Raw genomic sequence first — 19,006 nt, forward strand, 5'->3', positions numbered from 1 at the left:
ATTAAATCAAAATTGGATGATATACTTCAGTAAATTACTTTTTTAAAAGTGCTATTTTGGAAAATAAAACCCTGCAAATGCAAAACAAAAAAAGCTCTACGTGTGGGCACAATGAAAGCAGCCCAATAGAACAGTGGTGATTGTTTTAACCCCAGAACCTCATTTTCACAGAGGCCTGTTTGTTGACTAGCTGTAAATATTTATCAGACCTTTTGACCTTACGGAGGACGACCATGAGGAGGATGAGCACTATTTCTGGATGTTCTGAAATGAGGCATGAAGGTGAATAATTACAGTAGATGATCACAGCCACACTGCCCACACACACTATAAATAACATTTATTCTGAAAGACTTTAAACCACACTTTTCACAAGCTGATTCTTTTTTTGGAGCAGTGATAATTACTTAATATAACTTTTTTGTTTATATGTTCATTGTGTTCAGATGTCACACATGGGTCAGTAGTTTCATGCAAGCGCCAAGTTGCAAGTTTAATCTCAGGTTATGTGCGCAATGAACGGTTTTAGCAACAATTAAATTAACTTATGTAACGCTTTCTGCACCAAAATAACTCATTTTTGTTTGATAGGTTTAAATCCTGTTAACTTTTTCTGGATCATTTATTGAAAGTGTGAAGATGTGATGAGTATAAATGTCTTCTGTGACTTCAGTCACCAACCAGGTTATATAAGGCTTTGGACGTTTACCTGATCCCTTTAGTGTAATCCCATTGATCATTCATTTAGTCGCAATGGATCTTAAGAGCCTGAGCTGGTGTTAATTGTTTTCCTCTGAAGGAGAATGGACAGCTTTGTTTTACATCACTTTGCTGACATAACTAAAGCTGGAGTCTTGGATAATCCCACTGACAGAGGTTAGAAAGTTCAACCTGATCCTGTTGTTTTTTTAATAATCTTGTAGATGATGTAAGGTTTACACGAGTCAGGCCTGGTGTCAGGGATTTATCAAGCTCTATAGGAACCACACTGTAGTATAAAGTACAGGGAGAAGTACTCAGCCCCTTTACTTAAGTGTCTGTAATCTGATAGAAGTAAGTCCTTCATTCAGATGTATTATCAGATAAATCTGCATAAATAGATTAGTAGTACATAGGTAGATTTTGCACTTTTTTCAAGAAAATAAGGCTTCAGTGACTCAGTTACTGACTAAAAGAGCTCAATGTTTTTACATAACAATGCACCATATTTTAAAAGCTCATTCAATTATGTAAAATCTTTATCTGCTAGATGTCAGATAAATGTACTGGAGTAGAAGTACAAAGTAGTACAAGAACCTCAATATTTAGAAGTAAGTATACTACTTATACTACCTAAATATATCACACTCATAGACAACACATTTTTGCATCAGTTTGATTAAATACATTCATTCACTGGATTTGCCAAAAACAGATTTTTGTCTGGTTGTTTTAAACACAGGAAGTTTGTCAGTTTATTTTCAAGAAAATTGCCAAACTTAAATCAAATAATAAGTGATAAATGCACTCTGTAGCTGCTTTACAAATATAATTTTAGATTGAATTGGAGGACAGCAACCATGTGCTCATATTATTATTATTAAACAATTCATATATCTATATTATTCCCAGAGCTACACAAATATAGAACTGTACATAATTTTTAATCATTTGGAATAATTTGACAGATTATAAAAGCCAAGCACCATTCTGTGAACAATGATTTTCTGGCCTTCATAACTGTTCTTCAGTCCTGCTCAAACCCTCTATAATTGCAGCCTGTAATAACTGTGACCCAGTGATTGTGCTGCTTTTGTGCAGCTTAACATCCATCATTGAACCTGACACTCTCATTACAGAAGCTGTTCCCTGCAGGTCTGATGCATTCTCTCCTGATTGGAAAAGACTTCAGCACTTTCTGGTTTAAAAAAACAGAAAAACAATGAAATGGAAGATGACCGTGACAACCTCTTGAACTAGTATCCATGACAACACAATATCATATTCTCCCTCTCTCTTTACAGCACTTGCCTAAAACTCAGGTAGGCTGCATTTAAAGCTATAAAACTCATCCTGGCAGATAGTCACACTGCATCACCTCTGCTGCCTGTGATGGCAGGTGTAATTATAAAAACATATTGATATTATTGACCATCAGGACGTGCCTGCATTGCTGAAGCTGAGCTGTGCCTTTTGATTTCAGATATTTGTGGATAATTCATTTTGCATGGCACATGCAGAATTGGTTTGTGTGCAGTAAACACACAGAGAGGACCAACTGTGTTAGTAACATGACCTGTCCTTTGTCACTGTGTACTGCATGGCTCCTTGTGTGGCAGATTAATACATAAGCCTGTTAAAGGTTTCCTCTGAAGACCACAGTGTACTGCAGTGTGCTCAGAGTCCACTGCTGCAGTGGAGTTGGTAAAAGCATCACAGTCTGTAACCCAGGTGTTTCTACCACTTTATAATCTGGCATCCTTAACAAATAGTTCATATGATGTCATGGTTTTATTAATGGAGTAAATAATTTACTAATGCTTTATAGATAATTAATAGGCCTTTAATAAGAACTGCTTGGAGGTTGCTGGGTTTGGATACTTGATTTGCCTTTTTCAGTTCATCAGCTCTACCACTCCAGTGGACCATCTGACCTACAACAGCAGATTTGATGGATTACTGTGAAAATCTTTCTCTATTGGGGCATGAGTGCATTAGTACCAAATAGAGAGGATCAACACAATCAAAATGGATTTTCACAATCTTTTTAATACAGTTACTTGATCTATCTATCATTAGTAACGTATTATATCACAGTGCCAGTAAAAGTATTCTCTTTTTGGTCTTACAACCCTGAATCAGAGTAAATTTAATGTGGCTTTTCTGACACTGATCATCAAAAGAAAGCCCCTTAATGCAAAGTCCTCTCCTTCAGTAGGACACCACAGCATCACTGGTGCAGATGAGTTTTCTTGTACTGTCATGTCTTTCTCTGCTGATCGGTTTCAAAAAGGCCACGTTAATCCAATTCCAAGGGGAGTTAATATTTGTATAGGTGCTGTCTGTAACAACATATTTTACAGCCTATATAAACGTTAACAGAAAGTGTTGCTCTGTTGTCACAGCGATATTCACTGATGTTATTCTTTGCGCCATAAGTCTCCACTGACCAGGCATTTCAAAATGGTAGTCCACTTCTGTCAGTGCTGGGAAGCCTGCTGTGCGTGTGCGCGTACCTGCGCGTGCACATGGAGTGTGCTGCTTTGAATGACTCGTGCTGTTGTGGTGAAGCTGCTCTTCTCTGCGCAAGACGCGCCGTTTTCTATAAAAACCTGCAGCTGTGAGGAAAGATGAATGATGCAGCCAAAGCAGCAGCATCAGCCTGAACTGAAGCCTGCGCCTTAAGTCTCAATGAGCACCTGTGAGACTGCCAGCCCCTCCCTCCTCGGCTCTCTCCATGGATGTAATCTCCGACTTGACAACAGGTATTTGTGAGGTCCCAGACAAAGTAATCCGTCCAGACCTAAGACAGCTTTTGGCAGGAGAGTCAGAGCAGAGCTGCAGCGCGGAGTCTCTAGGTAAGTCTCAGTGTGCTGATGAATGAACCTCTTCTCTTAGATCTGGACTCAAAACATTGTTTTTTTAATTAGTAGCTCTGCAGCTTGGGGACTGCATTTTTCAGCCAAGAATCAGGCAGGGAGCCAGTGTTCCCTGCTTTGTATTCTGCCAGGGACTGAGGTAGTTTTGAGTTAACATTCAGCAACATGAGTCATTTCATGTTTCCAAGCCTGCTCGTGTTTGATAGCGCTCTCGCTCAGTTGTGAGGGCTGTGCGGCTCAGGCTTGATCTGAATATCTGATCGTTCGCCTTTTTGCCGCAGAGTGGTCTTTCCGCGGATGCCGCAGCCAACTTGGTCCTGCTTGTGGCATGAGAGTAGAGAAACGGAGGCTGCATGACGCCGGTGGCATGTAATGTCAGTCACTATCAGAGCAGAGCGTCTCCTTGCTCTCTGTCACACCGTTTGCCAGTGTTATTATCTTCGCAGCACTGACAGGTGTTTTTGTGTCAGGGTAAAACCTGGCCAGAGAAGAACAGTGCGAATATAAGACGATTGTGTTGTAGTGTCCGCTCTCTTCAGTAATTATATTGAATGTCGGATCTCTGCAGGTTTAAACACTGTAAACTAGTTTTGCATCGGTGGTTTTGCACCCACGATGCAGTGTGTTTCCTGGGCAGAGTTTGTGTCAGCTATTAGAGCTGATAGGCTGCTCCTGTGCACCAGTGGGTCTCTGCTGAGTTGCATGTTGTGACCTTAATAGCAGCACAATGCCGCGGTGAAAGAACGAATTACTGCAGGGAAGCCAGAGCGAGCAACAGGGAAATTAGAAAGAGCCTTAGCTGTCAGTGTGTGAGTAGATATTGTTTCAGTATCAGTTATATCAGGGATGCAGTGATATCCTATGTTACAGTGAATGTGGTTATGCATGGACAACATGAGGGGAAAAAATGAGAGTGAGGCTAATTGAAAAAGTCGGTCAGTTTTTACCTTAACCGTTCTTGCTATATTGCTTATGCTGTATGTTCAACAAGTATCTTTTTGTGGTAGTTCAGACATTAAAAGTTACTGCTTTAAGGCTCTTCTGTAATATTTCTACCTGTGACAAGGTCAGGTCTCCAGATGAAGACTTCTAATCCCTTATATAAGAGAAAAGAGGGCAGGAAACCAAAGTGGGTAACCTGTTCATTTAAAGTGTTCCTAATCCTCCTCAGTACTTTAAGGTATATTGGATAAGCCATTCTCTCAGACTTTCTAATCCTGATAGATGTTCATTATTTAAGCACAAAAACACTATTTTTCTTAACAGGAGAACAGAATATCATGGTGTGGTTAACAGAGTTGTGCAGGAAGTATTAGGAGGTTTAGTATTATTATTATTTGATAACAGCTTTGATTATTTTCTAATTTTCAAATACACATTTTCTGAACAATGCAGAACAATAATCAAGGCAACAGGTTCCTCTTACTTTTCTCCTTGTTTGACATCTCTGACAGATTATTGCTCAGCCTCAGTCATACTCAGCAGTATCACACAGTGTCATTTGTCATTTGTCCCTGGCAGAGTGTGGGCCAGGCCTTGACACTGCTGTATACCTGCCCCTGTGCTAGTTACAGCAGGGATTAGTGTGCTAACCTTTTGTCTGCCAGACAACGACTCATGTCTGTGTCATCTGCTGCGTCCTCCTACAGACAGTCTGAGCAGCGCAGCAGACGGACCAACCTTCACACCTGCTTTCTCATGACTCTTCAATAATCCCAAAGGACTTTCTGTTTATGATGATGAAGGAGTCTGGACATTAAGAGAGGATTACTGCTTCTTTGTTGCAACTGCACACAGAGGGGACCCTAAAGAAACAGGGACATTGTGGAACTTCTGTGTTTAGTGACGTCTGTTCTTGTGTCTTTTCTTTCTCCTTACTTCTGAAAGAAATCCCTGTAGAAGCATCTGCAGACATGGGTCGTCAAGAGGCCGACTGTGTGTGGAAGAAGAACACTGAGAACATCCAGGAGGTTTTTGACTTCATGGAGGAGTTGGGATCGTAAGTACATTTAACTGTTTATTTCTTTGTAAAGTATTGATTTATTCAAGAAATCTTAACATTTATTGAGCTGACTAGTTTTAATTTCCTGTTTAGTTTTTGTAGAATTTCTTCCTGTTTTTCTTAGGACCCCAGGGAATATTTTGCATTTCTGAATGTTTTGCTTTAGTAACACTGAGGGGGGCTGCTGTAAAACTTTTATCTTGAAATACTGTGGACATGGTGTGATTATCTCAACATGCTGTTTGAGTTGGAGGACAGATTACTGGTTTGATTGGATTAACATGAGGAAGCCTCCTTTACCAGCATCTTAGACAACAAGACGCTCTGGCTGTTAGAAGGTTAGTCCGCTTTTCCTGATGGTGCCTGGCTGTCAAGTCAGCTACGCAGTTCATTCTCAAAAACATTTACACTTAAAATTATTCTCCCTTCTCTATATTGTGGTATTTCCACTTAAATAGAGAGAGGAAAATATAAAAATCAGTTTAGCGAGCAACCAGAGCTGAGAAAATAAGTAAATTTATCTACTAGTTGATCAACAATTAACATACTCATCACCTATTTTCAGAACTGAGTTATTATTTAGGTCATTTTTAAAGCAAAAATGCCAGATTTTCCAGTTCCAGCTTCTCAGCTGAACGACTTTGCTGCTTCTCTTTGTCTGATGTGATAATAAACTGAACACCCCTGGGTTTTTGACTGATGTCACACAAGACACTTGATAACCGCCTTTGTCTTTTTTAACTATCTGACAGTTTAGAAACAGAACAATTAATTAGTGATTCAAGAAAGTAACTGATAGATTAATCAGTATTTGAAATAATTGTTAGGTGCAGCCCCTAAACAAAAGGAAACTAATGGAAAACCAGTTGGTCTGGACTGTTGAAGTTCAACAGCAACTCCAACTGAAGTTAATATTTTGCAACGCGTCACTGTATACTGTGCACACACTCAGTTTACAGTCTCTTGTGCTGGCCTAATTTTTGTGAGGTCAGTGTTAATAATCAGCAGGATCTTCAGTACTGTCCAGTATTTAGCCAAGCAGCTTGAGGGCGACAGATCAGAGAGACCAGCAGTAAACACAGGTGTGAGTGAGCGCTGCCGTGTTGTCAGAAAAACAGAGCAGCTCCGCGCTGAGGGTTGAGGAAGCTGCTGACAGGGTTTTATCCAAACACATCAGCTGTGATTGGAGTGTGATTGGAGTGTGATGGTGGCGAACCCATCCTGAGTACAATGCAATATAATGTGATCTAATATATGGCCCAATTAGTCTGCAGTAATTACGTGTATTTCCCCAGACTGTTTCATCTAAGACATTAGCATCATTTCAAGACAGAATGATGCTCCTATAGTTTGCAACAAAATTAAACACAAGAAACCAAATGTGAGAGATAAAAGCAGGTTTAATTCTCACAGTTAAAGTCTGAGCCACTAAATGATTTTGCTTTAAAGTCTGTCAAAGATGTCAGCACAGAGGCAGCTGGTTCGCCTGTTTTGCCAGATGAATGGTTTAGTGTTTTTTTTTTTTTTTGCGTGTGTGTGTGTGTGTGTGTGTGTGTGTGTGTGTGTGTGTGTGTGTGTGTGTGTGTGTGCGTGTGTGTGTGTGTGTCTCTTCCTGTCCTGCGTCACAGTAAAAGGAAGAGAATCCAGAAGGGACAGGAGATTGCGTAGAACACATAATACAGCTATTCCCATTGGGCCTGATCACACATAGCATAAACAACATCCTCATGGTTTCCTAGCAATCAGGACGCAGTCCCTTCAGGGGGTAAGATTAACCCCCCAAGCAATTTCATTTTAGTTGTTGAATTTAAATCTTGCCAATGTATACACTCAAGTTAGCACTTCAGTGATTTCTGATTGCCTTTTGTCTTTTTTTTTTGGCTTTGTGTGGCTTTCATGTTCAGGCCTTGATTGATGATTTCTCTTGAGAGTCGCAATAAGCTTCAAGGAGATCCTAGGAAGAAAATGAGCTTTGTTAACCAAGGACAAATCAGCTGAGCAATGGGATATGAAGCAGTGTGATGATGCTGTGGGGGCAGCTTGTTCCTGTCTGCTTCCTGGCATTACATAGTGCAGTGTGTGTGACTGAGTGTGTGACAGGCAGTTGCAACAATTCTTTCTAAATGTGCCATAATAAACTTGTTAACAAATCAAATATGCAACATGGGAAATAAAACTGAAAATAGTTTGTAGTTCACATTGTGCTTTTAAATAAATGAGATAGAAGGTGCTGTCATGCTCCCGCAGAGTGTGTGTTGATCTTCATTAGTGAACAAGTACATTCCTTCATCCTTCAGGGTCAGTGTCATCGCCTTACAGATAGAGGGCAGGGTTGTGGTGTGCTCACAGGCCTTGACACCTGTCTGTGACGTGGTCTCAACCATATGTAAGAGCTTGTTGTTCCCATGGTTCCCCTGCTGCTCATGCTCAGTGTCTGACCTGTGCACCTAAGGCCCTCAGCCCGCCATCGTTTCCATTGCGTCAGGGATAAAGGGCCTAATCCGCCCAGTAGAACAACTATTCCCAGACAACGCTGAAGATAGCATGGACCCACAGCAGCACAGAGAATAATTAGCCCCTGACATGTGAATAGTTAAGCCACAGAGTTCTTTTGTAGATCTTAATTGAATCCCCTGATATTGCTATTTCCGCTGTGTGTGTGTTTATTTTAATTCTGATACTCACCAAGAATTTTCTGAGTTTCCACTTCTGTGTGATGCAATTAGGCAAGGAGGAATGACATCATGTAACCTACAGTAATTACACAGCTCTAAGAAGAGCATAAAATTAGGCTTTTGTAAATGATATACAATAACATGCTTTGGATAAACAGCTTTCAAACATCAGACTCCTTTTTCTTGCTGTTTGCCTTTGTAGGGAAGCATTATATCTTTGTTTATTCACAAAATACAAGGTGTAAAATGCCAGTTTATTTAAGAAGTAATAGTCCTGCACTATTCTCATTTTTGTACTTTTAATTTTTGTAAAGACTTTTATTAAATTATATCACAATTTTATCATTTTATCACCCTGCCCTAATTTAGCCAATCACAAACAGCTGAGACTAATAGAAAGTAGAAATACTTTCATATATCTTTGATAAGGTCCCCATAGTTTCATGATGCCCCTGTTCTAATAAGATCATAGGTTAGACTCATTTCCTTTTACTGTGTGAGATTTGTTATCTCTTCCTGTGTTATTTCAAAGCAATCAGTCACAGCATCATCAATAACTCACTGTCAGTGTGTATTTGTGTGTTCATTACCAGAGGGGCGTTCTCAGAGGTTTACATGGTGAAGGAGAAGAAGACAGGAAAGATGTTTGCTATGAAGTGTGTGAAGAAGAAACAGAAGAAGGACCTCAACCTGGAGAATGAGATAGCCGTGCTGAGAAGGTGATTCAACGTGTGAATTATTATGAGCCTTCATTTTTCTTTTCATATTCTGTCAGTAGTCCTTGTGGGAAGTAATCCCCATTGATCTGCTCACTCTTTTGCCTGTGGTTTATTTTGAAAATATGTGAATTCTGTTGTGGGATTATGGCAACAATATCATAATGAATGTGCTGTGTTATTTTCTCAAACAGGATCAAACACGAGAATGTTGTCGGGATGGAGGATTTCTATGAAAGTCGGACCCATTACTACCTTGTCATGCAGCTGTGAGTTCTCCAGTTCTTATCTTATAATATTTAAATGATCAGGCCAGCTAATTAAAATAGGATTTAAGATTATAAATTGTAATGGTTGTGATTTCTTCTCACCAGTGTTTCAGGCTGGTGAGCTCTTTGACCGTATACTGGACCGGGGGGTGTACTCAGAGAAGGATGCCAGCAGGGTGATCCAGCAGGTGCTGCAGGCTGTCAGCTACCTGCACCAAAACGGCATAGTGCATCGGGATCTCAAGGTATCAATCCGTTTATTTATTTGATAATAGTATGCCTCACTAGCTGCTAATATTACAAAATATGCAACTAATTTATGGAGTACCCTGACCACCCAGAAACCACTTATTACAACTCCATCCATTAAGACTGGAAACAGGGGGAAACAACTAGCCAAAACACACCTACCCGTACCTCTGAAGCTCACTAGTTAACGCATTATATCTCATTTAATCTGTGCAAAAACCAAATCAATTTTGCTGCCTATGGACAGAGCCTGGTCAACTGTTTCCCCCCTGTTTCCAGTCTTTATACTAAGCTAACAGTCTGATATGAGAGTGGTATTGATCTTATAACCGAACTCTTGGCAAGAAAAGAGAGCAGAAAAGAGTATTTCCCAAAATGTGGAATCATTCTTTAAGTTCAGTGTTGCTAAGCCCTGACTAATGGCAGGCACAGGTCCATTTACAGCACTGACACTTTTATATAAAATGAAATATTTAAGAATTTGTTCCACTGCAGGAGAAGTAACACTGTGAGAGGTTCTTCACTGATCAATGTGTGAACAGCTCTCCTGTATGTTTGTTCCTGTGCAGCCAGAGAACATCCTGTACTACAGCCAGGACGAAAACTCCAAGATCATGATCAGTGACTTTGGCCTTTCAAAGATGGTAGACAACGGCATCATGTCGACAGCCTGTGGCACTCCAGGATATGTCGGTAAGGATGTCTGTCTGATCAATGATTTATGGATATTTATTGAGTGGGGGGCTTCAAAATGGGTCAGAGAATTATAAGACAGGCAGGGGTGTAACCTCATAAGACACTACAGATTATGTAATATTTATACCTGTTTCTCTGTGCACATTCCTCATTAGTGTTCTCACTGGCCCAGCTTTGACATGTTTTTTCTCACCTTCAGCTCCTGAAGTTTTGGCACAGAAGCCATACAGTAAGGCAGTGGACTGCTGGTCTATCGGTGTTATCACCTACATCTTGTGAGTATAAACCATTTTAAATGACTGCACACATCAGTAGAGAGAGATAAAAACTAGAGAGAAGAATTTGAACTAAAACGTCAGCTGTTCAGATTGTAAATCTGCTCCAGGTTTTCTTTTATTAAGTGGCAGGATTTTCAGATTACAAGCCGCTGCTGGTCATGTTTGTGTTTGACACATTTACCTACATACAGAGAAATGATGTAGTGATTGAGTCATAGCACCACCTAGTGAGCATCTATAAAAATTTCCCCACACATATACTGTGAAATTGTGAAATATTTCCTTAGAGATCATTTTTACCTTGTCATTGCAGACTCTGTGGATATCCCCCTTTTTATGAAGAGAGCGAGACACGACTCTTCTCTAAGATCATGAAGGCGCAGTATGAGTTCGACTCACCTTTCTGGGATGACATATCTGAATCTGGTAAGGACACTGAATATTAGCACAGAACATATTTCCAAGCCTCCTGCGACTGTTTTATTCCTCCACACTCCCTTGGCCCTTAATATGTGTTATCTTTCTATCTACAGCTAAAGATTTCATCCGTAACATGATGCAGAAGAATCCCAACATGCGGTACACCACTGACCTAGCACTCAGACATCCCTGGTGAGTGACATTTCTTGTAATCCATTTAACAAATCTCTCAATTGTCTATTGTTTTTAACTTTTAATTAGTTTTATGAGTGAATAATTTCATTCATACATTTTCACAGTAAAATTGTCCTCATGGGCTACTGTATTGTAGTTAAAATTACGTGTAACAATTCAAAATTCTTTTCATCTCTTAAAACTTATATGAATCTAAAAACTTGAATAATTAGTGAGTAGTTTTCACCATGTAATTCATAATCCCTAGATTTATTATGTATTGAAACTACAGACTCATGGTGACTTTTTATGATAGAAGTACATGAGGTAGGAGGTTATCCACACAGTGTTAGGTCACACAGATGGATGCAGGATTAAGTCTACCTTGAAATAAATTTAAGCATCCTGTTCCGTCATCTCTTTTCCAGGATTATCGGAAAGACGGCTCGGAGCCAGGACATCTACTATTCTGTCAGCGTTCAGATCCAAAAGAACTTTGCCAAGTCTAAGTGGAAGGTCAGTTCTCATCGATTTCTTGGCTTTGATGTGGTAAGCTCATTGAGGACCTGCAGTTTATAACAGATTAATCTGGTGCCTTCCTAAATCCTTCCTGATTACGGACAGTTTAATAAGATATTGTTCGGTAATCAAGGCCACTCAGTGCTGATGTAGGGCTGTTACTGTCAGGGCAACCAAAGTATGCTTGGATGCTTCGCAGTAAACATGAGTCTAAAATATCAATCTATTGTCTGTACAATCTATCGTGTGCTCAGATTTGATGCAGAAAAAACTGTCAATGTCAGATTTACCTCTAAAACATCCTCATGCTCATTGATGTAGTTAAAGTGAAGCTATATGTTGGCTAAATGGCTCTTTCCCAACCTCTTGTCTATGTATACTTTACAGCAAGCCATCAACGCTGCTGTAGCCATCAACCACATGAAGAAGCTGCAGCTGGCCCACTCACGGCTGGTCCTGAGACAAAGCAGTATCCCAGACATCAAAGTGATCGACCTTTCCTCCCCAACAAAAAACCGCAAACGTCTTGATCCAGACAGGGTCGACCCCAAGGCGGCAGAGGTCAGTGGGAACGCACATGGGACAAATCACATGTCCCTGCCCACGAGCCATGTTGAACTGAAGAGCCATTACCACCCACTGAAAGCAAGTCAGAGCCAGTGCGGCGCACACCACGCGCCCACTATAGCTGAGCAGGGCAAGCATGTCTACCACTCAGAGCCTGCCAACCTTAATGGGTTTGTACCAGCTTCACCTGATGTTTTGAACTCTGACTTTGTGACCACAGCAGGACTGACCAATGACTAAATCTTTGTTTTGATTTCAGGTTTGGAAAAAACCACAATGGCAAGACTGTGCAGACTGGAGTTTGCTCAGTCATGTGAAGGCTGCATGAAGTTTACATGGAGAAAAGCATTTTACTTGGTAGGTTCAAATGAAGCATTTGCACACATATTACAAGCAAATTCAGTATAGTACAAGTATTTGACAAGTATTTCACTGTATTTGAATACATTTGTTAAACAAGTCCTTGTTGTTCTATGGGGTAACAGTTTAAGTCCCTCAATTGTGCATTTATAAGCAGCACATGAACATTTAATAAATGTTAAATTACATATAGGCCAAATAAAGAGTTAAATGTTACCATGTAACTTTTAAAATATTATCATATACAAAGTCACAGTCATTATATTGTGTTTTATGAAATAGTGATATACTAGTATCTGTGAGCCAGCAGCAGCACCAGGACCCTGAAACTGAAGCATTTAAATGAAATTAATTTATTATTTACATATATACTTTTCCTGCTGTGACATGTCAAAATGTCATCCATGAAAAAAAAATTTTTGTTCACAGAGTTTTGTTGACCTAAAAAAAATGCCCAATATATGTGTATATGCCAATATATGTTTGCTTCGTATAGAATAGCAGTACTAACAGACAGATTTTAAAGGCTGTAACATAGGGATAAATAAAGAGCACATCCAGATCTTAGTGTTCATAGTTTGTCAAATGTTGTGCTTATTACAGAACCATGTGTCTCACTCTTAGTGTGTTTCTGCCCTCTGCAGGTCAGTGTTGCTGTGCTGACTCAGCATGCAGCTGTTTTGTGTCAGCAGCTCCCCTGGTACTGAGGATGAGAGGTGGTTGATCCTCTGACAGAACCAAATAGGTCTGCGAGGTCCACTGTGTCTGTGGGACATTTTATTTTGGAAAGAGTGCCTATGAAGCTTCCCGACAACCACATAGAAGCACACGACCATACACACCATCACACTCACACATTCAGATGCACAAGACTCACTTTGATTGAGACACACAGGGTAGACTTACACATGATCTTTCAGACAGTATTCAAAGGATTCTCTCTCATAAAAGGGAATGTGATGGGCTCACCTGCTGCTGGGCTCCACTTGAATGTTCATCCCATTTGTGGTGAAGCTGTCCCTAACCTCTGATGTCATGAAAGCTTTATATCACAGTTCCTGACTTTGATCAGGTAGAGTTTAATTTCATCAGAGCACTTAGTGTGCAGGTTTATATACCTGTGGTCATTAAATGAAAAATTCACAATGCAATACAACAAATTATTGTACTACATCATGTGCAAAGCATTTTCCTATAGCCAGCCTGCATTTGTAAGCACAGTAGAATATATAGAAAAACTGCATGCTTACTGCTTCAGATACCAGCCATACTGGTGAAATGTATTCTTGTAAAATTGCTGTTTTATTTTTTCTAATGTACTTGCTTTCTTTTTTAAAAAAAACAAACAAAAAACAGTAAAGATAAAAAAAGAGCTATACAGAAATAAGTTAATAAAAATCATATGTTCAAACTGACAACAGTGTAAATGCCACAAGTATACCCCTAACTTGCCAACTCATAGCTCTGACATGTCAAGAGCCTGCTAGAATATAATACGCCATTTATATTCACTGTAATAGATGTTTCTTCACTTACTGTATGTGGTTCATTCTGGGCAGTCTGCTTTTTGTCTCTACAGCTGTATGTGGCTTTGTATTGGTGCATTGAACAGATATTGATTCCTGTATGCTCACAAATAAAGTCTGTGCAGGATCTGCATTTCTTTTCATGCTATTTTATTTGTCTTAACTCTTGCACTCCCCTCCAATGGCAACAACACCCCCCAATCACAGGGGACTCCTCCAGCAAGATAACGTTTCTACCACACCACAAAAACTGCACAGAAATGTCTCGAGGAACACGTCCGAGTACACTGTACGCTGTTTGATTTTAGTGTTCTGATATCTTTCAAGGAGTTCAATCATAGGACTACTAAAATAGAAATAGATTTCATTTATTAGATCATAACGATTGTGCTTTATTGTTGTTTAAATGTAGGTTATTATATTGCTATTTAAAACATGTCTGCACATGCGTGGAACTGATCGGGCAGTGACGTAAAACCATAGAGTCTATGCGAAGTATTAAACGACCAATCAGAGGCGGTTGCTAGGCGGATCAGAATTTACTAGCCAATTAGCGTTTTTTTCTGTAGTGGAGTCGTCATTGGCCGTTGCCTTGTGGGAGGAGCGTAGAGAAGCGAAGAAACGAAGTTGGAAAACAGATAAAAACCAAGGCCTGGATGGTTGCCTCTGTTTGTCAGTGCTATGAGAAAACTCGATTACTGAAGGAACCTGGATGTTAAAACAAGCGTTGGTGCTTTTTTTGTCGAACACGAGTGAGGCTGGACGCTGAATACACCTTCGATGTGAAGGTAAGGCTAAGGAGCGAACTAGCTAGCGGCTAGCGTTAGCATTTGTGTTAGCGACGGCCGCTAGCGTTAGCCTTCTCTTTAAACCCTATTTCCATTTTCAGTCGTTTTTATCGCGTGGGTAAGAGTGTGTTTGTGTTTTTGTGACTGAAGCGTCCCTGATCTGAGTTGTGGACCCCCAAGACGGGTGAAAACGCTGTTTAAATCACCGTTGTTTTTGTTGTATAGTCACCACCGACATTTTGCATCTCTTCGTAACTTAACGTTAAACCATGAACGTGAACCACTTCAAAAGTATCGCAGACTAGTCGTTGTTAACAATACCAGTTGACAACAACGCTCTACGCAGTAATTTTCTCATATAAACAGTGTAGTAACATGTCCACGGATAAAAACCGAACAGTACTATGTGTATGAGTGACATAACGTGAAACTAATTACACAGAGCTGCTATAAATGGTAAAATTAGCAGCGTGTATTGCTGTCACTACGTCTCACTACTATTGATGTAAGTATCAGCCAATCTTTGATTCGTATGTCGGCGTTGGTGGGATTTCTGTGACTTTACGGGTTGAAAATCCGACTTCATGGGGCGTTCCAGTTGACTAGGAACTCAGAAATTCCGACTTCTACGTACAACTGGAACGCACCATAATTTCATCAGTTATGCTAGTTGTAGCTGGATGCTGTCTCATGAAACAGCTTTTCACCCGTCGAGAAATATCGTCACGTTTTAATATAACGAGATCTCATGCCACCCCCCAAGTCATTTATTCGTTTGGACTTGATGCTTGATTGAGCACAGTTTAGTGTTTGGTGCTTGAAAACTACATTTTGACTATGTGCCCCTCCACAATGTATGAGCTGAGTTTACAGTTAGAAGTCATAGTACAAAAAGTTAAGCTTCTAAAGTTTTTAAGCTTTTACATTGCTTTTCTCTTTTAGGTGTAATTGTCAGGGCCTTAGTGTTGTAACTGTTGTGTTCTCCTACTCTATGTGGGCTTTAGTGGTAAAAAGTTTTCATTACTATTTTATAGTTAATCAGTGTTTCAAGTGTTGTACTTGTGTTTTCCAGGTCTACTTGTTCAGCTGCTGCAACTTGGACAGACACACCAACATTACCTTAAAGACCAACAGGTATGTGTCTCAAACATTTACCCAGTCAGAAAAATATGCATCGAAGAGCTGAATTATTCATGTTAGCAAACACTTTCGTTTTTTTTGTTTGGTGTCAACCTTGGTGTTTTATGAATTTAGCACTTAATATAATGAAAATTGATCAACTGTGTCTATAAAATAAGAATAATAGTACTGACTGTAATTGTATGTCTTGTATGTATGTCTTGTTTTGCTTAATCAACAGTTTGTACTGTTTATCAAGGACAAAGAAAAATATTAAATTCTCACTTCTCAAGCCTCTGTCTTGAAGCAAATATTTGGCATCAAAATATTAATCAAAAACAATTGTCGGTGTTTTGTCCGTGGAAAAATTGACTGTAGCTCTCTTCACCTTCTCACCAAACAATATCAAATAGATCAGAACCAACAAAGAATCAGTCAAAATGGGATTGAAAAATATCTTAACTTCAGTTTGATTGTACATGATCAGACATTCTGGATTATGTGTATGTGCTAGACATACTAGACTATACCGTACAAAAAAAATATCAGTTCTACAAATAAAGTATTGGAGAGAGTTGTTCATAGGTGTGTTAATTTGATGGTCAGATGAGGGTGATAAAAAAATACCTTCACAGTGGTCAGACTTTTTACTGAAGAATAGTAATGCACCCAAAAATGTACTTAACTGATAATGTTTATTACTGTGAAATTCACAGTAACATACATGAATGCTTCTGTGATTAGTTGGTAGACACACAATGAATAATCATTGTACTTTTTCCCAAATATTTGTTGTTGTTGGCTCTTCAGGAGGTGATGACAGTCAGCTGTTCATATTCTGAAACAGCCCTCTAATGTTTTATCTTGTTTTAAATATTTCAATTAATATTTATCTGTGTTTTCATGTTTTCAACTGTTGATGAGGAATAGGTAGTAGTGTATTGATCGTTTTCCTTTGTATGTTTCTCTTTGATTTCCTCCAGGTGTCACCACTTTGCCCACAACGTCATCCACAATCACTGAAACATCGTCCATTCAATTCAGTTTTATTTATATAGTGCTGAATCACAACAGAGGTTATCACAAGGCACTTTTCATATAGAGCAGGTCTAGACTGTACTCTTTAGAATATTATAATTACAGAGAGAAACCCAACAGTCGCCCCCCCCCCCCAGCAAGCACTAGGCTACAGTGGCAAGGAAAAACTTCCTTTAAGAGGCAGAAACCAGGCTCAGGGTGGGAGGCCATCTGCCTCGATCGTTTGAGTGGAGAAAGCGAGAGAGAGAGGGGAAGGGGGAAAAAGGGGCATAGAAAATAGACACAGGAGAACATAGCATAATGCAGATTGGTAACAATAATACAAAAGAGGTAATAATAGTGATGACAATTGAAATCGTAAATGCAATAGTAGCAGTCATACCAGAAGCAGTACTAGTAATTTCTAAATATAACAGCAGGTGTTGAGTGGGGTTGTATTCCATGATCACAGAGACATTGTCCATGACTTGTAGAGACATGCAAAGTTCCCAATTTTGAGGGCATCATCCATGATCTCAGAAACATAGTCCACAATCACATAGAGTCTTCGTACAATGAAGAAGTTCTTTGAGACCAGGACAGAGGCCTCCAGGTAATTCACAAACAGCGTTACATCAACTGTCCAACACAGAGCACTGACATTAAATTGTTTATGTTCAGTATTCAGTATAGCAGAAAAGTGTCATGATAGAAGTAATCTGCTACATAAAAAGACTGTATAATTTGTGTAAATGAACAGAAGTAAAGTAAAAGTAAAGAGCAATATCATAAGTAGGATGTAATAGTCAAAGTAATCTGTTACTAAATGCAGTTTGCAACAGTAAAAGTTAAATATAAATTAAGTAATATGTAATATGAAAAATAATATGTAATGGTAAAAGTAAACTAATATGAGAAGTAACAGTAAAAGTAATCGGTAATATAAAACCAATACAGAAGTAATAGTAATCCAAAAGAAAAAATGTATAAGTAAAAAATGTCATGCTGTAGAAAAGCATCAAATATGTCATAGTACGGTAAGGCATCAAAGAATCTGAACGATTCAGAATATTGTAAAACATCAAAACAATATAAGAGAATATAGAGTTAGAGGCTTCAAAAATGTGGAATTTGCCTTATGTTGTATATCACACTTTGTCAAGGCACAAGATGTAACTTTGCCAGTGTATGTGTGTATGTTTACAGTCAGGTTACCAATTAATGTTAGCATGTATACAACCTAACTTGTAGGTTATGTTTGATTTTGTGTTTGTCATTTCATTTTGGTATTTGTTCAAATAAATGTTTCTGAACCCTTAATATTTTGTTGGTTTGTTTAATATTGTATGAAAGTGAATATTTTTAGCCAGAGGCCACTTGTAGCCAGAGGATAGGGTTAGGGTTACAGCTTTTAGGGTTAGGGTTACGGCATTTAGCCAGAGATTATGGTTATGGCTTTTAGCCACTTTGTCTTAGGTTGAAGGAAGGGGACACCTCTAGGTGTCAAGTTAGGGTTAGGGTTAGGGTTATGGCTTTTAGCCACTTTTCTGCATTTCTGCATGGCAAAATCATTTTTGTGGTGTTCATGTGAAAATAGAGAGACTCAACTCAAATGTTAGGCTACAAAACTTTATTGACTCTGTTCTTGACAATATTTAATGAACAATAGCAAAGATAATGACAGATGTTTGACCACTTGGAGACACTTTGATATAGCACACATGAGCACACATGTGGATATGCTTGTTAAAGTCAAGTAACTTCTGTTGTCCTCTTCAGGTGATGCCGTCTCCTCCTGCAGAGAAAAAACATGTTAATCAGAGAAACTATCCAAAGCTTAAAATCCTGAAACTGAAAAATATAATCAAAGAAAAATTATTTGATTATCCCTCAAATGCCTGTTACTACAGATAAAGATAACTTTTCCTGTTCTACTTGTTTATAATATTACTAATTAGCTCTTACATTTGACAGACATTTTTTAAGTTTTTTGACGCCATACTATACGATGACATTTTTTCATGTTTTTTGACGCCATACTTTTGACATTTTT

The 19,006-nt window shown here is 39.0% G+C and overlaps 1 protein-coding gene and 2 long non-coding RNA genes across 5 annotated transcripts in view; 2 read left to right on the forward strand and 1 right to left on the reverse strand.

Annotated features, from left to right (window-relative positions):
* Positions 1-3,404: 3,404 nt before the first annotated feature.
* camk1gb (calcium/calmodulin-dependent protein kinase IGb) lies at positions 3,405-14,177 on the forward strand. The gene is given in 13 exon segments (XM_051071410.1): positions 3,405-3,557; positions 5,466-5,577; positions 8,849-8,974; positions 9,166-9,244; positions 9,354-9,485; positions 10,059-10,182; positions 10,385-10,460; positions 10,777-10,889; positions 10,997-11,075; positions 11,486-11,573; positions 11,964-12,313; positions 12,403-12,500; positions 13,148-14,177. Coding segments are annotated over 12 exon segments (1,458 nt in total). The 5' UTR covers positions 3,405-3,436; the 3' UTR covers positions 12,461-12,500; positions 13,148-14,177.
* Positions 14,178-14,631: 454 nt separating this feature from the next.
* LOC108895474 (uncharacterized) lies at positions 14,632-18,277 on the forward strand. Its single transcript, XR_001962973.2, has 3 exons — positions 14,632-14,817; positions 15,890-15,951; positions 16,920-18,277. It is a non-coding gene; the product is annotated as an uncharacterized LOC108895474 (long non-coding RNA).
* Positions 18,278-18,566: 289 nt separating this feature from the next.
* The window catches only part of LOC127142584 (uncharacterized), a 10,312-nt gene continuing 9,872 nt past the window's right edge, over positions 18,567-19,006 (reverse strand). For 2 of the 3 annotated variants that reach the window (XR_007813449.1, XR_007813450.1), the window contains exon 5: positions 18,570-18,748. This is a non-coding gene — a long non-coding RNA (uncharacterized LOC127142584). Of the gene's footprint in view, positions 18,749-19,006 lie in introns of all 3 variants that reach the window. The other variant, XR_007813451.1, reaches the window with a different exon arrangement.

Source organism: Lates calcarifer, linkage group LG6, assembly GCF_001640805.2.
Source record: "Lates calcarifer isolate ASB-BC8 linkage group LG6, TLL_Latcal_v3, whole genome shotgun sequence".
Taxonomy (NCBI): domain Eukaryota; kingdom Metazoa; phylum Chordata; class Actinopteri; family Centropomidae; genus Lates; species Lates calcarifer.